Here is a 23,805-nt window from a genome sequence, read left to right as displayed (position 1 = left end):
TCGTTTTGTATACCTGTTCTCCAGATTATCCATCGTTTTGTATATCTGTTCTCCAGATAATCCATCGTTTTGTATTTCTGTTCTCCAGATTATCCATCGTTTTGTATTTCTGTTCTCCAGATAATTCATCGTTTGAATGATTATTTCCTTCCTATCTTTCTTTTCAGATATTTAGTAAAATCTTAATATAAACGTTTTTGGAACCCCTAAAGTACCATCAATATCTTACAGTGGACTTTGCTCTGTCATCGCATGTGCCTCTCGACCATCTCATGTGATGAACCATCGCGTGGTGTTTCCTAGACGAAAATACATCAAACGTTCTAATAATTTCAGCTAAATAAACGTTAATTAACAAATTGCACAGATCTTCTTGCTGCAACTAACAACTTACTGACAATAGCTCTTTACTCCTTCTACTTTGTTCCATCTGTCCATGTTTTTGAACCGAAAAAACAACTAATAACTAACAACTTACTGACAATAGCTCTTCAATCCTTCTACTTTGTTCCATCTGTCCATGTTTTGAACCGAAAAACAACTAATAACTAACAACTTACTGACAATAGCTTTTCAATCCTTCTACTTTGTTCCATCTGTCAATGTTTTGAACCGAAAAAAACAACTAATAAATAACAACTTACTGACAATAGCTTTTCACTCCTTCTACTTTGTTCCATCTGTCCATGTTTTTGAACCGAAAACAACTAATAACTAACAACTTACTGACAATAGCTCTTCAATCCTTCTACTTTGTTCCATCTGTCCATGTTTTGAACCGAAAAACAACTAATAACTAGCAACTTACTGACAATAGCTCTTTCACTCCTTCTACTTTGTTCCATCTGTCCATGTTTTTGAACCGAAAAAACAACTAATAACTAACAACTTACTGACAATAGTTTCTTCACTCCTTCTACTTTGTTCCATCTGTCCATGTTTTGAACCGAAAACAACTAATAACTAACAACTTACTGACAATAGCTCTTTCACTCCTTCTACTTTGTTCCATCTGTCCATGTTTTTGAACCGAAAAACAACTAATAACTAGCAACTTACTGACAATAGTTTCAATCCTTTTACTTTGTTCCATCTGTCCATGTTTTGAACCGAAAAACAACTAATAACTAACAACTTACTGACAATAGTTTCAATCCTTTCTACTTTGTTCCATCTGTCCATGTTTTGAACCGAAAAACAACTAATAATTCAACAACTTACTGACAATAGCTTTTCAATCCTTCTACTTTGTTCCATCTGTCAATGTTTTTTGAACCGAAAAAAACAACTAATAACTAACAACTTACTGACAATAGCTCTTCACTCCTTCTACTTTGTTCCATCTGTCCATGTTTTGAACCGAAAAAAAACAACTAATAACTAACAACTTACTGACAATAGCTCTTTCACTCCTTCTACTTTGTTCCATCTGTCCATGTTTTTGAACCGAAAAAACAACTAATAACTAACAACTTACTGACAATAGCTCTTCAATCCTTCTACTTTGTTCCATCTGTCCATGTTTTTGAACCGAAAACAACTAATAACTAGTAACTTACTGACAATAGCTCTTCACTCCTTCTACTTTGTTCCATCTGTCCATGTTTTGAACCGAAAACAACTAATAACTAACAACTTACTGACAATAGCTCTTCAATCCTTCTACTTTGTTCCATCTGTCCATGTTTTTGAACCGAAAAACAACTAATAACTAACAACTTACTGACAATAGCTCTTCACTCCTTCTACTTTGTTCCATCTGTCCATGTTTTTGAACCGAAAAACAACTAATAACTAACAACTTACTGACAATAGCTCTTCAATCCTTTTACTTTGTTCCATCTGTCCATGTTTTTGAACCGAAAAAACAACTAATAACTAACAACTTACTGACAATAGCTCTTCACTCCTTCTACTTTGTTCCATCTGTCCATGTTTTTGAACCGAATCTGATACCAAAACGTTCATGTATCACTATTTCGTTAACTGTATTTTGCTGCATGAATCATTTTGTTAATTTACAGTAAATATTGCTAAATAAATCTTCCTGAGCAACCTACGAACACTTCTAGATTGGAGAACAGATGAACCTGGATAATTTCCTCTGAAAACTTTATACTAGCTCTTTAATTTTACAAACTCTGTATGAATATAAATTTCTGTTGAACATTCATTAACAAAATGAGGATTAGAGCCAGAAATCGGTATCACTGACAATTTCTTCTTGAGTTATGGATGGATTACTATTATAACAAGCCCAGACATGCTTTGTAAATTCATTGATATTAGTGAAGTGTTAACGTGCAACTGACCAATCAGAATTCTCCTTAACTAGTTTTCGGATACTTAACGAATGACGGAAGAACCCTCCAGCTTTAGCTTGTAGAGATGACTCTCTAAAAACGTAAATAAATCAACTGAAAACATAGCAATGTTTCACCCAGCACCAGGAACCTTGCATTTAGTCTTTCACCTTAGTCAGGTATCTGTAGACCCTCATATGACCGTATCTAGTTCTGAAGTCATCGAGGTCAGGATCTTTGTTAAAATTTGAAATTAAACATAACGTACTATCCAGTTTTACACCCATATGTAAAAAGGTGTAAAATACGTAAGGTTGTTGGTGTGTGGACCTCTCTCTACAGCCAAACCTTTAGACACCATACGTAAAGTTATCGGTGTGTGGACCGCTATTTCAGACCATGCCTTCAAACACCATACGTAAGGTTGTTTGTGTGGACCTCTATCTACAGTCATACCTTCGAACACCATATGTAAGATAGTTGGTGTGTGGACCTCTCTCTACAGCCAAGCCTTTAGACACCATACGTAAGGTTGTTGGTGTGTGGACCTCTATCTACACCCATACATTCAAACACCATATGTGTGTGTGAACCTCAAACTGCACTCACGTTTTATGAGCTGCTAGTAACATGCGCACATTTATTCTACTCTTTATGCCAGTCAGACTTGGGTATTTGTTATTCTTCACTAGTAATCGGGTGTTCATCACATTAACTTCAGTAAATTTTGTATTTGTAATTCTTCACTAGTAATCGGGTGTCATCACATTAACTTGAGTAAATTTTGTTTCTTCGTATTTAATTTCATTCACTTATTCTTCTTAAGTCCTTCTGAATCATTTGTGGAATTCATGTTTTGATTTTATAGTAAAATGTTAACACACTGTTTGTAATACAATATTTGTTCGAACATCAACTATTCCATATTTATTACTGCCTCTGTTCCAGTATCATCAGCTAACATACATACCAAAATAGGAACATATTTATTACTGCCTCTGTTCCAGTATCATCAGCTAACATACATACCAAAATAGGAACATATTTATTACTACCTCTGTTCCAGTATCATCAGCTAACATACATACCAAAATAGGAACGAGACGTTTTTTAAAGAAAATAAATTGATTTGCAATTCGAAACTGGTCGACTGCTAAAGAAACAAGATCATATAATAAATCTTTTGATTTTGTAAGAATAACATGAATATAATGTAAGTAATTATACGATGCTTAACAAATTCAGCTGGCATGTACAAGTCACATAAATAACCGACAAATAAAACAAATATCAACATTGCATCAGCAGAAATGTTTAGTATGTTTCAATGTTGTGTCAGTAGAAATGTTTGGTATGTTTCAATGTTGCACGAATACAGAAGTTGATATCCTTTTAATGTTGCATCTGTAGAAAGGTATGTATCCTCTCAATGTTGTATCACTAGAAAGGTTTCGAATCGTTTTAAAGTTGCATCAGTAGAAAGGTTTGGTGTCCTTTCACTGTTGTATCACAAGAGAGGTTGAGTATCCTTTCAACGTTTCATTACAAAAGGTATGATATCCTTTCATCGTTCCATCAGTGAAAAGGTTTGGTATCCTCTCAACGTTGCATCACTAGAAAGGTTTGGTATCCTCTCAACGTTGCATCACTAGAAAGGTTTGGTATCCTCTCAACGTTGCATCACTAGAAAGATTTGGTATATTTTCAATGTTGCATTACTAGAAAGGTCTGCTATCCATTCAACGTTGCATCACTAGAAAAGCTTGGTATTCTTTCAACGCTGCATCACTAAAAACTTTAATATCCTTTCAATGTTGCATCAGAAGAAAGGTTTGGTATCCTTTGAACACTGTGTCACAAGAAAGGTTTGGTATTCTTTCAACGTTGCATCACTATAACGGTTTGGTAACCTTTCAATGTTGCATCAGTAGAAATGTTTGGTATCCTTTCTGTGTGATAAGATCAACAGGCCTAGGTTTTATAGAACTCAGCTGTTGTAACTTTACAGTTGGCCTCTCGAGTATCACAAACTGACGACCGTAAATTTCCCGTTGAAATAAATAAATAACACTTGATACACTAATACTCCAGGAGAGAAGTGGTGAATATGCTCAGTTTTTCTGTGAACGCGTTATAAAAGAAATAGTTAATTTCGCCATTAGGTTCAAAAACTCTGCGACGGTGGAAACGGCTGACTGAGTGAGTGTCCTTCCTCTGGTAGGAGTTCAATATCATGGGGATATACACTGCTGGCCAGTCATGAAAACACTTTACAAACAGCAGTCCTATCTAGTCATGAAAACACTTTACAAACTTCAACACCATCAAGTCATCAAAACACTTTAGGAACTCCACAACCATCAAGTAATTAAAACACCTTAGGAACTCCACAACCATCAAGTAATTAAAACACTTTAGGAACTCCACAACCATCAAGTAATCAAAATACTTTAGGAACTGCACCATCCTTAAGTTAAGGAAACATGTCACAACCTTCAATACATTTTTGCAGTTGAATACAAAGCTACACAATGAGCTATCTGTGCTCTGCCCACCATGGGCATCGAAACCCAGTTTCTAGCCTTGTAGGTCAAAGGAAAATTTAGTATCTCCGCCACATTCTGAGAAATAGGTATCTAATCAAAAAACGCCTTAGATGTGATCAAAACACAAATATTCAGTGTGTGCAACTGGAGAAATGAAATCAAATTTAAGACCAAACTGGTAAGTATATTTATATATGTATATTTGTCCTTATCAAATCACTTTAACTTACTTATTACTTTGGTGTCAAATTTCATTTCATTCTTTCACACGCTCAATCCGTATTTTTGGGTACAACTTTTATTCATATCTAAGGCGTTTTTCATTAGATATTCTGACCTTTTTGTCAGTACATACCAACAAACCACAGCCAGTATGAAAATAACACACTAAGACAGCGGTTTTTAATCCGAATGACAAACAAAACACAAAAAACTGTCCATTGTTACTCTCACGTTAAAGCTGTGGTAAAAATGTTTAGTCTGACAGCTCGCGTGACTTTTGGAGAAGGCGTGAGCGAAAATGTTCATTTTTGTTGAATAAATGTTATACATGTGGTTTATATTTACATCAAATGAGCCCCCTAACTGTACCTTTATAGCTTCTATCAGTATGTCAAATTTAAAAAAAAAAATTCATGCAAGTTACAAATGTATTTTTATAAAATAAAGTTTTAATACTTTAAGAAAATGAAAAAAACTCAATAAAACATGGAGGTGTTATAAGTCAGTTATTTTATATTTATACCATTTTATATGTCAAGCGTTTCTTAATGACTGCTTTCAGATTTGATACATGAAGTAAGGATTCAGTACATTACATCCACTGAAAATGTTAATAGTTTGAATTATCACAGTCCAAGAAAGTGGAACATCACTCCTGTTAATAACACACAGTGTGTTCTGTGAGACATCTTCATGAACATAGTTAAAAGTGTGTTCTGTATTAAACCAAAATATTCCTTTAACGATCACACAACAACAACGCTTTGTTTCCTTTCCTTATAAGGGGACATCTAACACCTAAAACCATATATGGAGAAGCAATGTTAAGTGCCCTTCACAGAAACTGGTGTGTCATCTGTTCACGTGATCAGATATTTGAAAGTTATATTTTCAACTCTGCTGAGGTCAGAGTCACTTTAACCCCAATTGGTTGTACAGTTGAAACAACAAAACATGAAAATCACGCTTCCATCAATCGCCGTCTTCACTGTGGCTGTCCTCGGTCAACCGAGTCTAGTGGTTTCAACACAACGACTTAAAGTTCATTTTCCACCATCAAGTTCAAACAAGTTTCCACATCTTCGACTGGAACAAAGTTTACCGTCTTTAGACCAGATAACAGTGTGTCAGAGAATCAAACCCTGGATATCAAGAACTGGCTATTTCTTTTCTTACGCTCACCCATCCATGGATAACGAATTTATTTTGGGAATCTCTGTTAAGAATGATTTTAAAGCAGCAATTAACCTATTCGTCCATACTGACCACGTCAGTTCGTCATGTTCAGGTGTAAGGTTGGGCCACTGGTATCACGTTTGTGCAGTGTGGTCTGGTGCGGACGGTAGCAATAAGATATTCTTGAACGGTGAACAATGTAGTCAAACGCAACCATTGAAACCAGGCCATCGGATCTTAGGAGGGGGTACAGTTGTCATCGGTCAGGAGCAAGACAAACCCGGAGGAGGATTCGAGAGTTCTGCTGCTTGGGAAGGTGAGCTCACGGACCTGCAGGTCTGGAATGAAGCGTTGACTGAGGAACAAATAAAGAAAATCGCCCCATGTGACGAACCCCACCCTCGGGGAAATCTGCTGTCGTGGATGAAGTTTCCTTTTGTAGCTGAAGACGGAGTTATATTTTCCTCGTCTCAAGCATGTGATCCATGAACTGAGTGAGGTTGTGGTGCAACAAATAAGCTAGTATTGTGTTATTAACGACGTTAAGTTTTACTTATTTCTAGTGTGTTAGCAATAAGAGAGACGGGTTACTAACATATGTTTTAATATTGATAAGTTGCTTTAACAACTGTGTGTATTATTCTTATCCTTAATAAAACAAGTTAGTTAATAAAATGACGTTTTGATGAATTATCTCTTAATGTACTGTTAATTTATGTCATTATGTTAATACTTATTCACTGTTATTAGTCAAACCAGTTAATTACTGTTTACAATTGGTGCACTAGTAAGATTTGCCTACTTAACTACACATTATTAACTTAGTCAAAACACCTGTAGTTGAAAGAAGAAATAATACTTCAAACATACCATTGTTGTAACATAACAGGAGATACTGGTTGTAACAAAACACAGAATCTTAAACACAACATTGTTGTAAGATAACAAGAGAGATTGGTTGAAAGGAGAAACAGCATTTTTAACATAGCATTGTTGTAAGATAACAGGAGAGACTGGTTGAAACAAAAAACAGTATTTTAAACACATCATTGTTGTAAGATAACAAGACACATAGGTTGAAACAACAAACAATATTTTAAACATGGTACAGTTGTAAGATAACAAGAGAGACTGGTTGAAAGGAGAAACAGCATTTTTAACATAGCATTGCTGTAAGATAACAGAAGAGATTGGTTGAAACAAGAAACAGTATTTTAAACACAGCATTGTTGTAAGATAACAGGACAGACTGGTTAAATCAAGAATGATAACGTTGGGTTTCTTAAGTCGAACGTTTTTCCACAGTCTTCACAAAACTTTCTGATGCTTTAGATACAAGCCAGGTTTTATAATTATATCATTACAATAACAATTTCTAATTCTCTTACTGACATGATTATGACACTAGTAATAACATTCTTCTTCTGCAAGAACAAAAGTATTAATAATATAAGAATTATTATTACAACTGAATCTTAGAAATATGTGTCTCTTTATATTAAGATGTCATTTATCGATCAATTTCCCTTGACTTTGAAACTTCTAACGTAAAGTATGAAAACTAGTATAACTTGAAAAATAGCCACGTTCTATACTGTTTCATACCTGCCTCAGGAAAGAATCGCAACTACACCATAGTTCCAAGTCGAGATACCCGTAATACCCCAACAAATGGTACGCACGCGCAACTCTCGAAACCGACATGTTATAACACAGCAGCATGTATATTGGATAAGCCTCAAACTTCACACAGGCTGAGAAGGTGGAACTGGAAAACACGGGGTAATGAATTCCAATAATAACATTTCTAACTGTTGAAGAATGGTTCCGTGAATATCAAAATATCCCGTTTCGACACGAGACGTTTTTTAAAGAAAATAAATTGATTTGCAATTCGAAACTGGTCAACTGCTAAAGAAACAAGATCATATAATAAATCTTTTGATTTTGTAAGAATAACATGAATATAATGTAAGTAATTATATGATGCTTAACAAATTCAGCTGGCATGTACAAGTCACATAAATAACCGACAAATAAAACAAATATCAACATTGCATCAGCAGAAATGTTTAGTATGTTTCAATGTTGTGTCAGTAGAAATGTTTGGTATGTTTCAATGTTGTGTCAGTAGAAATGTTTGGTATCCTTTCAATGTTGCACGAATACAGAAGTTGATATCCTTTTAATGTTGCATCTGTAGAAAGATATGGTATCCTTTCAATGTTGTATCACTAGAAAGGTTTCGAATCGTTTTAAAGTTGCATTAGTAGAAAGGTTTGGTGTCCTTTCACTGTTGTATCACAAGAGAGGTTCAGTATCCTTTCAACGTTTCATTACAAAAGATATGATATCCTTTCATCGTTCCATCAGTGAAAAGGTTTGGTATCCTCTCAACGTTGCATCACTAGAAAGGTTTGGTATCCTCTCAACGTTGCATCACTAGAAAGGTTTGGTATCCTCTCAACGTTGCATCACTAGAAAGGTTTGGTATCCTCTCAATGTTGCATCACTAGAAAGGTTTGGTATCCTCTCAACGTTGCATCACTAGAAAGGTTTGGTATCCTCTCAACGTTGCATCACTAGAAAGGTTTGGTATCCTCTCAACGTTGCATCACTAGAAAGGTTTGGTATATTTTCAATGTTGCATTACTAGAAAGGTCTCCTATCCATTCAACGTTGCATCACTAGAAAGGTTTGGTATCCTCTCAACGTTGCATCACTATAAAGTTTGGTATACTCTCAACGTTGCATCACTAGAAAGGTTTGGTATATTTTCAATGTTGCATTACTAGAAAAATCTGCTATCCATTCAACGTTGCATCACTAGAAAGGTTTGGTATCCTCTCAACGTTGCATCACTATAAAGTTTGGTATTCTTTCAACGGTGCATCACTAAAAACTTTAATATCCTTTCAATGTTGCATCACTAGAAAGGTTTGGTATCCTTTCAATGTTGCATCAGTAGAAAGGTTTGGTATCCTTTGAATGTTGCATCAGTAGACAAGTTTGGTATCCTTTGATCGCTATATCTTAAGAAAGGTTTGGTATTCTTTCAACGTTGCATCACTATAATGGTTTGGTAACCTTTCAATGTTGCATCAGTAAAATGTTTGGTATCCTTTCTGTGTGATAAGATCAACAGGCCTAGGTTTTATAGAACTCAGCTGTTGTAACTTTACAGTTGGCCTCTCGAGTATCACAAACTGACGACCGTAAATTTCCCGTTGAAATAAATAAATAACACTTGATACACTAATACCCAGGAGAGAAGTGGTGAATATGCTCAGTTTTTCTGTGAACGCGTTATAAAAGAAATAGTTAATTTCGCCATTAGGTTCAAAAACTCTGCGACGGTGGAAACGGCTGACTGAGTGAGTGCCCTTCCTCTGGTAGGAGTTCAATATCATGGGGATATACACTGCTGGCCAGTCATGAAAACACTTTACAAACAGCAGTCCTATCTAGTCATGAAAACACTTTACAAACAGCAGTCCTATCTAGTCATGAAAACACTTTACAAACAGCAGTCCTATCTAGTCATGAAAACACTTTCTTTACAAACAGCAGTCCTATCTAGTCATGAAAACACTTTACAAACAGCAGTCCTATCTAGTCATGAAAACACTTTACAAACAGCAGTCCTATCTAGTCATGAAAACACTTTACAAACAGCAGTCCTATCTAGTCATGAAAACACTTTACAAACTTCAACACCATCAAGTCATCAAAACACTTTAGGAACTCCACAACCATCAAGTAATTAAAACACCTTAGGATCTCCACAACCATCAAATCATTAAAACACCTTAGGAACTCCACAACCATCAAGTCATTAAAACACCTTAGGAACTCCACAACCATCAAGTCATTCAAACACCTTAGGAACTCCACAACCATCAAGTCATTCAAACACCTTAGAAACAGCAGTCCTATCTAGTCATGAAAACGCTTTACAAACAGCAGTCCTATGTAGTCATGAAAACACTTTACAAACAGCAGTCCTATCTAGTCATGAAAACACTTTACAAACAGCAGTCCTATCTAGTCATGAAAAGACTTTAGAAACAGCAGTCCTATCTAGTCATGAAAATACTTTACAAACAGCAGTCCTATCTAGTCATGAAAACACTTTACAAACAGCAGTCCTATCTAGTCATGAAAACACTTTACAAACAGCAGTCCTATCTAGTCATGAAAACACTTTACAAACAGCAGTCCTATCTAGTCATGAAAACACTTTACAAACAGCAGTCCTATCAGTGAAAACACTTTACAAACAGCAGTCTATCTAGTCATGAAAACACTTTACAAACAGCAGTCCTATCTAGTCATGAAAACACTTTACAAACAGCAGTCCTATCTAGTCATGAAAACACTTTACAAAAGCAGTCCTACTTTACAAACAGCAGTCCTATCTAGTCATGAAAACACTTTACAAAAGCAGTCCTATCTAGTCATGAAAACACTTTCATGAAAACACTTTACAAACAGCAGTCCTATCTAGTCATGAAAACACTTTACAAACAGCAAAGTCATGAAAACACTTTACAAACAGCAGTCCTATCTAGTCATGAAAAACTTTACAAACAGCAGTCCTATCTAGTCATGTCCTTTACAAACAGCAGTCCTATCTAGTCATGAAAACACTTTACAAACAGCAGTCCTATCTAGTCATGAAAACACTTTACAAACAGCAGTCCTATCTAGTCATGAAAACACTTTACAAACAGCAGTCCTATCTAGTCATGAAAACACTTTACAAACAGCAGTCCTATCTAGTCATGAAAACACTTTACAAACAGCAGTCCTATCTAGTCATGAAAACACTTTACAAACAGCAGTCCTATCTAGTCATGAAAACACTTTACAAACAGCAGTCCTATCTAGTCATGAAAACACTTTACAAACAGCAGTCCTATCTAGTCATGAAAACACTTTACAAACAGCAGTCCTATCTAGTCATGAAAACACTTTACAAACAGCAGTCCTATCTAGTCATGAAAACACTTTACAAACAGCAGTCCTATCTAGTCATGAAAATACTTTACAAACAGCAGTCCTATCTAGTCATGAAAACACTTTACAAACAGCAGTCCTATCTAGTCATGAAAACACTTTACAAACAGCAGTCCTATCTAGTCATGAAAACACTTTACAAACAGCAGTCGTATCTAGTCATGAAAACACTTTACAAACAGCAGTCCTATCTAGTCATGAAAATACTTTACAAACAGCAGTCCTATCTAGTCATGAAAACACTTTACAAACAGCAGTCCTATCTAGTCATGAAAATACTTTACAAACAGCAGTCCTATCTAGTCATGAAAACACTTTACAAAAAGCAGTCCTATCTAGTCATGAAAACACTTTAGAAACAGCAGTCGTATCTAGTCATGAAAATACTTTACAAACAGCAGTCCTATCTAGTCATGAAAACACTTTACAAAAAGCAGTCCTATCTAGTCATGAAAACACTTTAGAAACAGCAGTCGTATCTAGTCATGAAAATACTTTACAAACAGCAGTCCTACTAGTCATGAAAACACTTTACAAACAGCAGTCCTATCTAGTCATGAAAACACTTTACTTTACAAAAGCAGTCCTATCTAGTCATGAAAACACTTTACAAACAGCAGTCCTATCTAGTCATGAAAACACTTTACAAAAACAGCAGTCATGAAAACACTTTAGTCCTATCTAGTCATGAAAACACTTTACAAACAGCAGTCCTATCTAGTCATGAAAATACTTTACAAACAGCAGTCCTATCTAGTCATGAAAACACTTTACAAACAGCAGTCCTATCTAGTCATGAAAACACTTTACAAACAGCAGTCCTATCTAGTCATGAAAACACTTTACAAACAGCAGTCCTATCTAGTCATGAAAACACTTTACAAACAGCAGTCCTATCTAGTCATGAAAACACTTTACAAACAGCAGTCCTATCTAGTCATGAAAACACTTTACAAACAGCAGTCCTATCTAGTCATGAAAACACTTTACAAACAGCAGTCCTATCTAGTCATGAAAACACTTTACAAACAGGTGTCCTATCTAGTCATGAAAACACTTTACAAACAGCAGTCCTATCTAGTCATGAAAACACTTTACAAACAGCAGTCCTATCTAGTCATGAAAACACTTTACAAACAGCAGTCCTATCTAGTCATGAAAACACTTTACAAACAGGAGTCCTATCTAGTCATGAAAACACTTTACAAACAGCAGTCCTATCTAGTCATGAAAACACTTTACAAACAGCAGTCCTATCTAGTCATGAAAACACTTTACAAACAGCAGTCCTATCTAGTCATGAAAACACTTTACAAACAGCAGTCCTATCTAGTCATGAAAACACTTTACAAACAGCAGTCCTATCTAGTCATGAAAACACTTTACAAACAGCAGTCCTATCTAGTCATGAAAACACTTTACAAACAGGAGTCCTATCTAGTCATGAAAACACTTTACAAACAGCAGTCCTATCTAGTCATGCAGTCCTATCTAGTCATGAAAACACTTTACAAACAGCAGTCGTATCTAGTCATGAAAACACTTTAGAAACAGCAGTCCTATCTAGTCATGAAAATACTTTACAAACAGCAGTCCTATCTAGTCATGAAAACACTTTACAAACAGCAGTCCTATCTAGTCATGAAAACACTTTACAAACAGCAGTCAGTATCTAGTCATGAAAACACTTTACAAACAGCAGTCCTATCTAGTCATGAAAATACTTTACAAACAGCAGTCCTATCTAGTCATGAAAACACTTTACAAAAAGCAGTCCTATCAAGTCATCAAAACACTTTAGGAACTCCACAACCATCAAGTAATCAAAACACTTTAGGAAGTGCACCATCCTTGAGTTAAGGAAACATGTCACAACCTTCAATACATTTTTGCAGTTGAATACAAAGCTACACAATGAGCTATCTGTGCTCTGCCCACCATGGGCATCGAAACCCAGTTTCTAGCTTTGTAGGTCAAAGGAAAATTTAGTATCTCCGCCACATTCTGAGAAATAGATATCTAATCAAAAACGCCTTAGATGTGATCAAAACACAAATATTCAGTGTGTGCAATTGGAGAAATGAAATCAAATTTAAGACCAAACTGGTAAGTATATTTATATATGTATATTTGTCCTTATCAAATCACTTTAACTTACTTATTACTTTGGTGTCAAATTTCATTTCATTCTTTCACACGCTCAATCCGTATTTTTGGGTACAACTTTTATTCATATCTAAGGCGTTTTTCATTAGATATTCTGACCTTTTTGTCAGTACATACCAACAAACCACAGCCAGTATGAAAATAACACACTAAGACAGCGGTTTTTAATCCGAATGACAAAAAAAAAACCAAAAACTGTCCATTGTTACTCTCACGTTAAAGCTGTGGTAAAAATGTTTAGTCTGACAGCTCGCGTGACTTTTGGAGAAGGCGTGAGCGAAAACGTTCATTTGTGTTGAATAAATGTTATTCATGTGGTTTATATTTACATCAAATGAGCCCCCTAACTGTACCTTTATAGCTTCTATCAGTATGTCAAATTTAAAAAAAAAAATTCATGCAAGTTACAAATGTATTTTTATAAAATAAAGTTTTAATACTTTAAGAAAATGAAAGAAACTCAATAAAACATGGAGGTGTTATAAGTCAGTTATTTTATATTTATACCATTTTATATGTCAAGCGTTTCTTAATGACTGCTTTCAGATTTGATACATGAAGTAAGGATTCAGTACATTACATCCACTGAAAATGTTAATAGTTTGAATTATCACAGTCCAAGAAAGTGGAACATCACTCCTGTTAATAACACACAGTGTGTTCTGTGAGACATGTTCATTAACATAGTTAAAAGTGTGTTCTGTATTAAACCAAAATATTCCTTTAACGATCACACAACAACAACGCTTTGTTTCCTTTCCTTATAAGGGGACATCTAACACCTAAAACCATATATGGAGAAGCAATGTTAAGTGCCCTTCACAGAAACTGGTGTGTCATCTGTTCACGTGATCAGATATTTGAAAGTTATATTTTCAACTCTGCTGAGGTCAGAGTCACTTTAACCCCAATTGGTTGTACAGTTGAAACAACAAAACATGAAAATCACGCTTCCATCAATCGCCGTCTTCACTGTGGCTGTCCTCGGTCAACCGAGTCTAGTGGTTTCAACACAACGACTTAAAGTTCATTTTCCACCATCAAGTTCAAACAAGTTTCCACATCTTCGACTGGAACAAAGTTTACCGTCTTTAGACCAGATAACAGTGTGTCAGAGAATCAAACCCTGGATATCAAGAACTGGCTATTTCTTTTCTTACGCTCACCCATCCGTGGATAACGAATTTATTTTGGGAATCTCTGTTAAGAATGATTTTAAAGCAGCAATTAACCTATTCGTCCATACTGACCACGTCAGTTCGTCATGTTCAGGTGTAAGGTTGGGCCACTGGTATCACGTTTGTGCAGTGTGGTCTGGTGCGGACGGTAGCAATAAGATATTCTTGAACGGTGAACAATGTAGTCAAACGCAACCATTGAAACCAGGCCATCGGATCTTAGGAGGGGGTACAGTTGTCATCGGTCAGGAGCAAGACAAACCCGGAGGAGGATTCGAGAGTTCTGCTGCTTGGGAAGGTGAGCTCACGGACCTGCAGGTCTGGAATGAAGCGTTGACTGAGGAACAAATAAAGAAAATCGCCCCATGTGACGAACCCCACCCTCGGGGAAATCTGCTGTCGTGGATGAAGTTTCCTTTGTAGCTGAAGACGGAGTTATATTTTCCTCGTCTCAAGCATGTGATCCATGAACTGAGTGAGGTTGTGGTGCAACAAATAAGCTAGTATTGTGTTATTAACGACGTTAAGTTTTACTTATTTCTAGTGTGTTAGCAATAAGAGAGACGGGTTACTAACATATGTTTTAATATTGATAAGTTGCTTTAACAACTGTGTGTATTATTCTTATCCTTAATAAAACAAGTTAGTTAATAAAATGACGTTTTGATGAATTATCTCTTAATGTACTGTTAATTTATGTCATTATGTTAATACTTATTCACTGTTATTAGTCAAACCAGTTAATTACAGTTTACAATTGGTGCACTAGTAAGATTTGCCTACTTAACTACACATTATTAACTTAGTCAAAACACCTGTAGTTGAAAGAAGAAAGAATACTTCAAACATACCATTGTTGTAACATAACAGGAGATACTGGTTGTAACAAAACACAGAATCTTAAAACAACATTGTTGTAAGATAACAAGACACATAGGTTGAAACAACAAACAATATTTTAAACATGGTACTGTTTTAAGGTAACAAGAGAGACTGGTTGAAACAAGAAACAGTATTTTAAACACAGCATTGTTGTAAAATAACAGGACAGACTGGTTAAATCAAGACCTGATAACGTTGGGTTTCTTAAGTCGAACGTTTTTCTAGTGTTTTTCTAGATCATGAAGGACTTTCTCCACCTTATCGTGTAGAAAATGTCTCCGGTGTAATATCCTTATCGTGCCAGTAACGTTGGAAGCCATCTGGACCATCCAGGTTAAATTTCTTCTCATCAGAGAACAAAACCTTCTTCCACTTTTCTACGTTCCATGTTTGGTGCTTCTCTGCAAAGTTTAACCTAGCTGTTTCGTGGTGTGGAAAGAGGCATGGTCTTTGAAGACGATAACAGTTTTTAAAGCCTTTCTCTCGTAGATGCCGTCGTTCTTGAGCTGCATTCTGCGACCGTAAGGGCCTTAATCTGGTTCGGCTGGTGTCTTGCCGGACAACAAGTCGAATCCTCCTACTCAATGCCGGCGAAACTTTCTTGGATCGATCACTTGAAATTCTCGTTTCGTATCCCTCAGGGTCATTCAAGAACTTTGCAATAGCAGTTTTACTACGCCCAATCTCACCAGCGATGGCACGTTGAGAGGGACTATACTTTTGCAGCTCGACAATTCTGCCACGTTCAAACTCTGTCAACTTTTAGCCTTTGCCATGTTTTTACCCAATGTAACACAGGAGATATCAGTGGGAGATGTTGACAATGCTAATGCTTGAACACAAATGACTAAATTTCGTTACGTGTTTACCGATAAACGCTTCGTGTCAGTATTTTCCCTATTAAATGCAAGAAAAGTTTTATATTTTATTTTCCCTTTTCTTATTTTCATCTTTCGAAGCTCTTCTCAAATAAATGGTTGAGTTTAACAATGCAAAATGCATATTTTTTCTTTATGTTCATTGGCCTTAAGTTTTGGCCAGCAACGTATATCTGAAATTAGGAACTACACTACAGCCATGTCATGAAAACACCTTATAAACTGCACTACCAAAAAGTCATAAAACACCTAGGGAACTCTACTGCCATCAAATCACGAAAACACTTTAAAAAGAGCACCACCATCAAGTAATGAAATGCCTTAGGATCTTCACCACCATCAAGTGATGAAAACACCTTAAGAACTGCACTACAATCAAGCCGTTAAAAAACCTTAGGAACTGCACTACCATGAAGTCATGAAATACATAAGAAACTGTACTAGCATCAAGTCATTAAAACGTCTTAGGAACTGTACCATCCTTAAGTTAAGGAAACATCTTACAATCCTGAGCACATTTTGCAGTTGAATACAAAGCTACATACAAACCTTTTATTGTAAGATGTTTTACATATATATCCTGGCATTTTGGCAGTACATACCAACAAACCACAGCCAGTATGAAAACGACACTCTAAGTCAGCGGTCTTTAATCCGAATGACAAAAACAAACAAACTGAACACTGACCACTGTTACTCTCACGTAAAGCTGTGGTAAAAATGTTAGACTGAAAGTTCATTTTCCACCATCAAGTTCAGATAAGTTTCCACATCATCGGCTGGAACGCATTTTATCGTCTTTATACCAGATAACAATGTGCCAGAGAATCAAACCCTGGATATCAAGAAATGGCTATTTCTTTTGTTACGCTCACCAAATCATAGATAACGAATTCATTCTGGGAATCTCTGTTAAGGATGATTTTAAAGCAGTAATTAACTTGATCGTCCATGGTGACCACGTCAAATGTAAGGTTGTGCCAGTGTGGCCTGGTGCGAACAGTTGCAATTAGGTATTCTTGAACGGTGAACAATGTGGTCAAGTGCAACCGCTGAAACCAGCCATCGGATCTTAGCTACAAGTTAAGAAACAACACGTGATGTAATCTGTATCTAGCAGTAATTACAGCGACAAAAAATGGTATAGCTACAAGTTAAGAAACAACACGTGATGTCATCTGTATCTAGCAGTGACTACAGCGACAAGAAATGGTATAGCTACAAGTGAGTTAAGAAACAACACGCGATGTAATCTGTATCTAGCAGTAACTAGAGCTACAAGAAATGGTATAGCTAGAAGTGAGTTAAGAAACAACACGCGATGTAATCTGTATCTAGCAGTAACTACAGCGACAAGAAATGGTATAGCTACAAGTTAAGAAACAACACGTGATGTAATCTGTATCTAGCAGTGACTACAGCGACAAGAAATGGTATAGCTACAAGTAAGTTAAGAAACAGAACGTGATGTAATCTGTATCTAGCAGTAACTACAGCGACAAGAAATGGTATAGCTACAAGTTAAGAAACAACACGTGATGTAATCTGTATCTAGCAGTAACTACAGCTACAAGAAATGGTATAGCTACAAGTAAGTTAAAAAACAACACGTGATGTAATCTGTATCTAGCAGTAACTACAGCGACAAGAAATGGTATACCTACAAGTGAGTTAAGAAACAACACGTGATGTAATCTGTATCTAGCAGTAACTACAGCGACAAGAAATGGTATAGCTACAAGTAAGATAAGAAACAGCATGTGATGTAATCTGTATCTAGCAGTAACTACAGCGACAAGAAATGGTATAGCTACAAGTAAGATAAGAAACAGCACGTGATGTAATCTGTATCTAGCAGTAACTACAGCGACAAGAAATGGTATAGCTACAAGTTAAGAAACAACACGTGATGTAATCTGTATCTAGCAGTAACTACAGCGACAAGAAATGGTATAGCTACAAGTTAAGAAACAACACGTGATGTAATCTGTATCTAGCAGTAACTACAGCGACAAGAAATGGTATAGCTACAAGTAAGTTAAGAAACAACACGTGATGTAATCTGTATCTAGCAGTGACTACAGCGACAAAAAAATGGTATAGCTACAAGTAAGTTAAGAAACAACACGTGGTGTAATCTGTATCTAGCAGTAACTACAGCGACAAAAAAATGGTATAGCTACAAGTAAGTTAAGAAGCAACACGTGATGTAATCTGTATCTAGCAGTGACTACAGCGACAAGAAATGGTATAGCTACAAGTGAGTTAAGAAACAACACGCGATGTAATCTGTATCTAGCAGTAACTACAGCTACAAGAAATGGTATAGCTAGAAGTGAGTTAAGAAACAACACGCGATGTAATCTGTATCTAGCAGTAACTACAGCGACAAGAAATGGTATAGCTACAAGTTAAGAAACAACACGTGATGTAATCTGTATCTAGCAGTGACTACAGCGACAAGAAATGGTATAGCTACAAGTAAGTTAAGAAACAGAACGTGATGTAATCTGTATCTAGCAGTAACTACAGCGACAAGAAATGGTATAGCTACAAGTTAAGAAACAACACGTGATGTAATCTGTATCTAGCAGTAACTGCAGCTACAAGAAATGGTATAGCTACAAGTAAGTTAAAAAACAACACGTGATGTAATCTGTATCTAGCAGTAACTACAGCGACAAGAAATGGTATACCTACAAGTGAGTTAAGAAACAACACGTGATGTAATCTGTATCTAGCAGTAACTACAGCGACAAGAAATGGTATAGCTACAAGTAAGATAAGAAACAGCACGTGATGTAATCTGTATCTAGCAGTAACTACAGCGACAAGAAATGGTATAGCTACAAGTAAGATAAGAAACAGCACTTGATGTAATCTGTATCTAGCAGTAACTACAGCTACAAGAAATGGTATAGCTACAAGTAAGATAAGAAACAGCACGTGATGTAATCTGTATCTAGCAGTAACTACAGCGACAAGAAATGGTATAGCTACAAGTTAAGAAACAACACGTGATGTAATCTGTATCTAGCAGTAACTACAGCGACAAGAAATGGTATAGCTACAAGTAAGTTAAGAAACAACACGTGATGTAATCTGTATCTAGCAGTGACTACAGCGACAAAAAATGGTATAGCTACAAGTAAGTTAAGAAACAACACGTGGTGTAATCTGTATCTAGCAGTAACTACAGCGACAAAAAATGGTATAGCTACAAGTAAGTTAAGAAACAACACGTGATGTAATCTGTATCTAGCAGTAACTACAGCGACAAGAAATGGTATAGCTACAAGTAAGTTAAGAAACAACACGTGATGTAATCTGTATCTAGCAGTAACTACAGCGACAAGAATGGTATAGCTACAAGTAAGTTAAGAAACAAGACGATATGTAATCTGTATCTAGCAGTAACTACAGCGACAAGAAATGGTATAACTACAAGTTAAGAAACAACACGTGATGTAATCTGTATCTAGCAGTAACTAGAGCGACAAGAAATGGTATAGCTACAAGTAAGATAAGAAACAGCACGTGATGTAATCTGTATCTAGCAGTAACTACAGCGACAAGAAATGGTATAGCTACAAGTAAGTTAAGAAACAGCACATGATGTAATCTGTATCTAGCAGTAACTACAGCAATAACAAATGGTATAGCTACAAGTAAGTTAAGAAACAACACGTGATGTAATCTGTATCTAGCAGTAACTACAGCGACAAGAAATGGTATAGCTACAAGTAAGTTAAGAAACAACACGTGATGTAATCTGTATCTAGCAGTGACTACAGCGACAAAAAAATGGTATAGCTACAAGTAAGTTAAGAAACAACACGATATGTAATCTGTATCTAGCAGTAATTACAGCGACAAAAAAATGGTATAGCTACAAGTAAGTTAAGAAACAGCACGTGATGTAATCTGTATCTAGCAGTAACTACAGCGACAAGAAATGGTATAGCTACAAGTAATTTAAGAAACAGCACCTTAATTTCAATGTCCGTTCAGACCCGACGTTCATTTGAAGTATAATTAGTCCACAACTTGGTCATTCCATGTCACTTTTCTCATAGTCAACACTAAAATTCGTGTTATGTAAACACAGCAACAGATGTTCATAGTTTCTGGTGAACTTTCTGTTAGTATTTAGAACAACACAGGAGAAGACTGGTTTAGCTAAATAGTATGACCAGTGTTTGAAGGTCTTCATTTACAGATAATTCGATTCCAAACACATTAAATGTACAGTCATACAGCACCAATCACCAGTGTTACGTGTCCAATATTAATGCAATTAAAAGTTTATAGTAGAATTGGAAAAAATTCAATGGTAGAAGATAAAGGAAGTAAAACAGATGCAAGTATCAGATATTGATTATTGAAAGTAGGAGGAACCACCATTAAGGGTATGTAATTGTACGTGTACATAGGGTGTAAAACATTGTAATGTACAGTATGTGTACATAGGGTGTAAAACATTGTAATGTACAGTACGTGTACATAGGGTGTAAAACATTGTAATGTACAATATGTGTACATAATGCTGTAACTAAACATTGTAAGTACAGTATGTGCACATAATGCTGTAACTAAACATTGTAATGTACAGTATGTGTACATAATGCTGTAACTAAACATTGTAATGTACAGTATGTGCAACATAGGGTGTAAAACATAATGCACACAATATGTGTACATAATGCCGTAACTAAACATTGTAAGCACAGTATGCGCACATAATGCTGTAACTAAACATTGTAATGTACAGCATGTGCACATAATGCTGTAACTAAACATTGTAATGTACAGCATGTGCAACATAATGCCGTAACTGAACACTGTAATGTACAGCATGTGCAACATAGGCGTGTAAAACATCAGTAACGCACAATATGTGCGTACATAATGCTGTAACTAAACATTGTAAGCAACAGTATGCGTACATGATGCTGTAACTAAACATTGTAACGTACAGTATGCGTACATTGGTAAAACATCAGTAATGTACAGCATGTGCACATAGGGCGTAAAACATCATAATGTACAGCATGTGCACATAATGCCGTAACTAAACATTGTAATGCACAGTATGTGTACATAACGCCTGTAACTAAACATTGTAACGCACAGCATGTGCAACATAGGGCGTAAAATATTGTAACGTACAGCATGTGTGCATAGGGCGTAAAACATCATAACGTACAGCATGCGCAACATTAGGCGTAAAACATTGTAACGTACAGTATGTGTGTACATAGGCGTAAAACATCAGTAATGTACAGCATGTGTACATAATGCTGTAACTAAACATCATGTAACGTACAGTATGTGCAACATAACGCCGTAACCTAAACATTGTAATGTACAGCATGTGTATATAACGCCGTAACTAAACATCAGTAACGTACAGCATGCGCAACATAGGGCGTAAAACATCAAGTACAGTATGTGTACATTAACGCTGTAACCAAACATCAGTAATGTACAGTATGTGTACATAATGCTGTAACTAAACATTGTAACGTACAGTATGCAGTATATAATGCCTGTAACCAAACACTGTAATGTACAGTATGTGTTACATAGGGCGTAAAATATGTAAGGCACAGCATGTTGTACATAGGGCGTGAAACATCAGTAACGTACAGTATGTGTACATTAATGCTGTAACTAAACATCAGTAACGCACAGTATGTGTACATAACGCCGTAACTAAACATTGTAATGTACAGTATGTGTACATAACGCTGTAACTAAACATTGTAATGCACAGTATGTGCACATAGGGCGTAAAACATCAGGTACAGTATGTGCACATAACGCTGTAACTAAACATCAGTAATGTACAGTATGTGTACATAACGCTGTAACTAAACATTGTAATGTACAGCATGTGCACATAACGCCGTAACTAAACATTGTAATGTACCAGTATGTGCAACATAGGGCGTAAAACATCAGGCACAGTATGTGTACATAATGCCGTAACTAAACATTGTAATGACGTACAGTATGTGCACATAATGGCGTAACTAAACATTGTAATGCACAGTATGTGTACATAATGCTGTAACTAAACATCAGTAATGCACAGCATGTGTACATAATGGCGTAACTAAACATTGTAATGTACAGCATGCGTACATAATGCCGTAACTAAACATTGTAATGCGTGCATGTGCACATAATGCCGTAACTAAACATTGTAATGTACGGCATGTGTACATAATGGCGTAACTAAACATTGTAATGTACAGTATGTGTACATAATGCCGTAACTAAACATTGTAATGTACAGTATGTGTACATAATGGTGTAACTAAACATTGTAATGTACAGTATGTGTACATAATGCCGTAACTAAACATCAGGGCACAGTATGTGCAACATAATGCCGTAACTAAACATTGTAATGTACAGTATGTGTACATAATGGCGTAACTAAACATTGTAATGTACAGCATGTGCAACATAATGCTGTAACTAAACATTGTAATGTACAGTATGTGTACATAATGGTGTAACTAAACATTGTAATGTACAGTATGTGTACATAATGCTGTAACTAAACATTGTAATGTGCAGTATGTGTACATAGGGTGTAAAACATTGTAATGTACAGTATGTACATAATGCTGTAACTAAACATTGTAATGTACAGTATGTGTACATAATGCTGTAACTAAACATTGTAAGTACAGTATGTGTATATTTTTGAAGATGGGCATACGCATAGTGCTTAATGGAATTGGAAAACTATGACCATTGGATCAATTCTATACCCCAAGACTATCACAAAAGAAATTTGCAAAACTTGCACTTCAGGTGCAGTAATCGAAGTTCAACATCTTCTAACACGTGAGAATCTAAAGCTAGTGGTAGAAGCTACCGAGGTAACGTTATGAAGAATGACATGTCTGTAGACAAGTTTCGTAATGACACAAGTTGTGTGTAGACAAGTTTCGTAATGATTTGTTTGTTGGTTTTGAATTTCGCACAAAGCTACTCGAGGGCTATCTGTGCTAGCCGTTTCTAATTTACCAGTGTAAGACTAGAGGGAAGACAGCTAGTCATCACCACCCACTGCCAACTCTTGGGCTACTCTTTTACCAACGAATAGTGGGATTGACCGTCACATTATAACGTCTCCACGGCTGAAAGGGCGAGCATGTTTGGCGCGACGGGGATGCGAACCCGCGACCCTCATATTACGAGTTGCACGCCTTAACATGCTTGGCCATGCATGCCGTTTCGTAATGATAGGTTGCCTCTAGACAAGTTTCGTAATGATAGGTTGTGTTTAAACAAGTTTCAAAATGACACTGGTTGTGTGTAGACAAGTTTCGTCATTTTGTGTCACTGTGTCAAGTTATGCTGATTTGGTACGTTTTACGAAATTAGATATAAAATTAGATGGGGATCTGATCTCAAT

The 23,805-nt window shown here is 36.1% G+C and overlaps 2 protein-coding genes across 2 annotated transcripts; both read left to right on the top strand.

The window, feature by feature from the left end:
- Positions 1-6,025: 6,025 nt before the first annotated feature.
- LOC143257765 (C-reactive protein 1.1-like) lies at positions 6,026-6,736 on the top strand. The gene has a single exon (XM_076516799.1). It carries the CDS (start codon positions 6,026-6,028, stop codon positions 6,734-6,736), a length of 711 nt encoding a protein of 236 aa, XP_076372914.1.
- Positions 6,737-14,370: 7,634 nt separating this feature from the next.
- On the top strand, positions 14,371-15,033 carry LOC143257764 (C-reactive protein 1.1-like). Its single transcript, XM_076516798.1, has one exon. The coding sequence runs from the start codon at positions 14,371-14,373 to the stop codon at positions 15,031-15,033; it is 663 nt and encodes a 220-aa protein (XP_076372913.1).
- The last annotated feature ends 8,772 nt before the right edge of the window (positions 15,034-23,805 follow it).

The sequence above is a fragment of the Tachypleus tridentatus genome, chromosome 7 (genome assembly GCF_004210375.1).
Source record: "Tachypleus tridentatus isolate NWPU-2018 chromosome 7, ASM421037v1, whole genome shotgun sequence".
NCBI lineage: Eukaryota > Metazoa > Arthropoda > Merostomata > Xiphosura > Limulidae > Tachypleus > Tachypleus tridentatus.
Note: the sequence above shows the minus strand (reverse complement) of the source record. Positions and strands in the feature narration are given on the sequence as shown.

Excerpts from the sequence above, each read along its gene's own strand:
- LOC143257765 (XM_076516799.1), top strand. The coding sequence starts at position 6,026 with ATGAAAATCACGCTTCCATCAATCGCCGTCTTCACTGTGGCTGTCCTC.
- LOC143257764 (XM_076516798.1), top strand. The coding sequence starts at position 14,371 with ATGAAAATCACGCTTCCATCAATCGCCGTCTTCACTGTGGCTGTCCTC.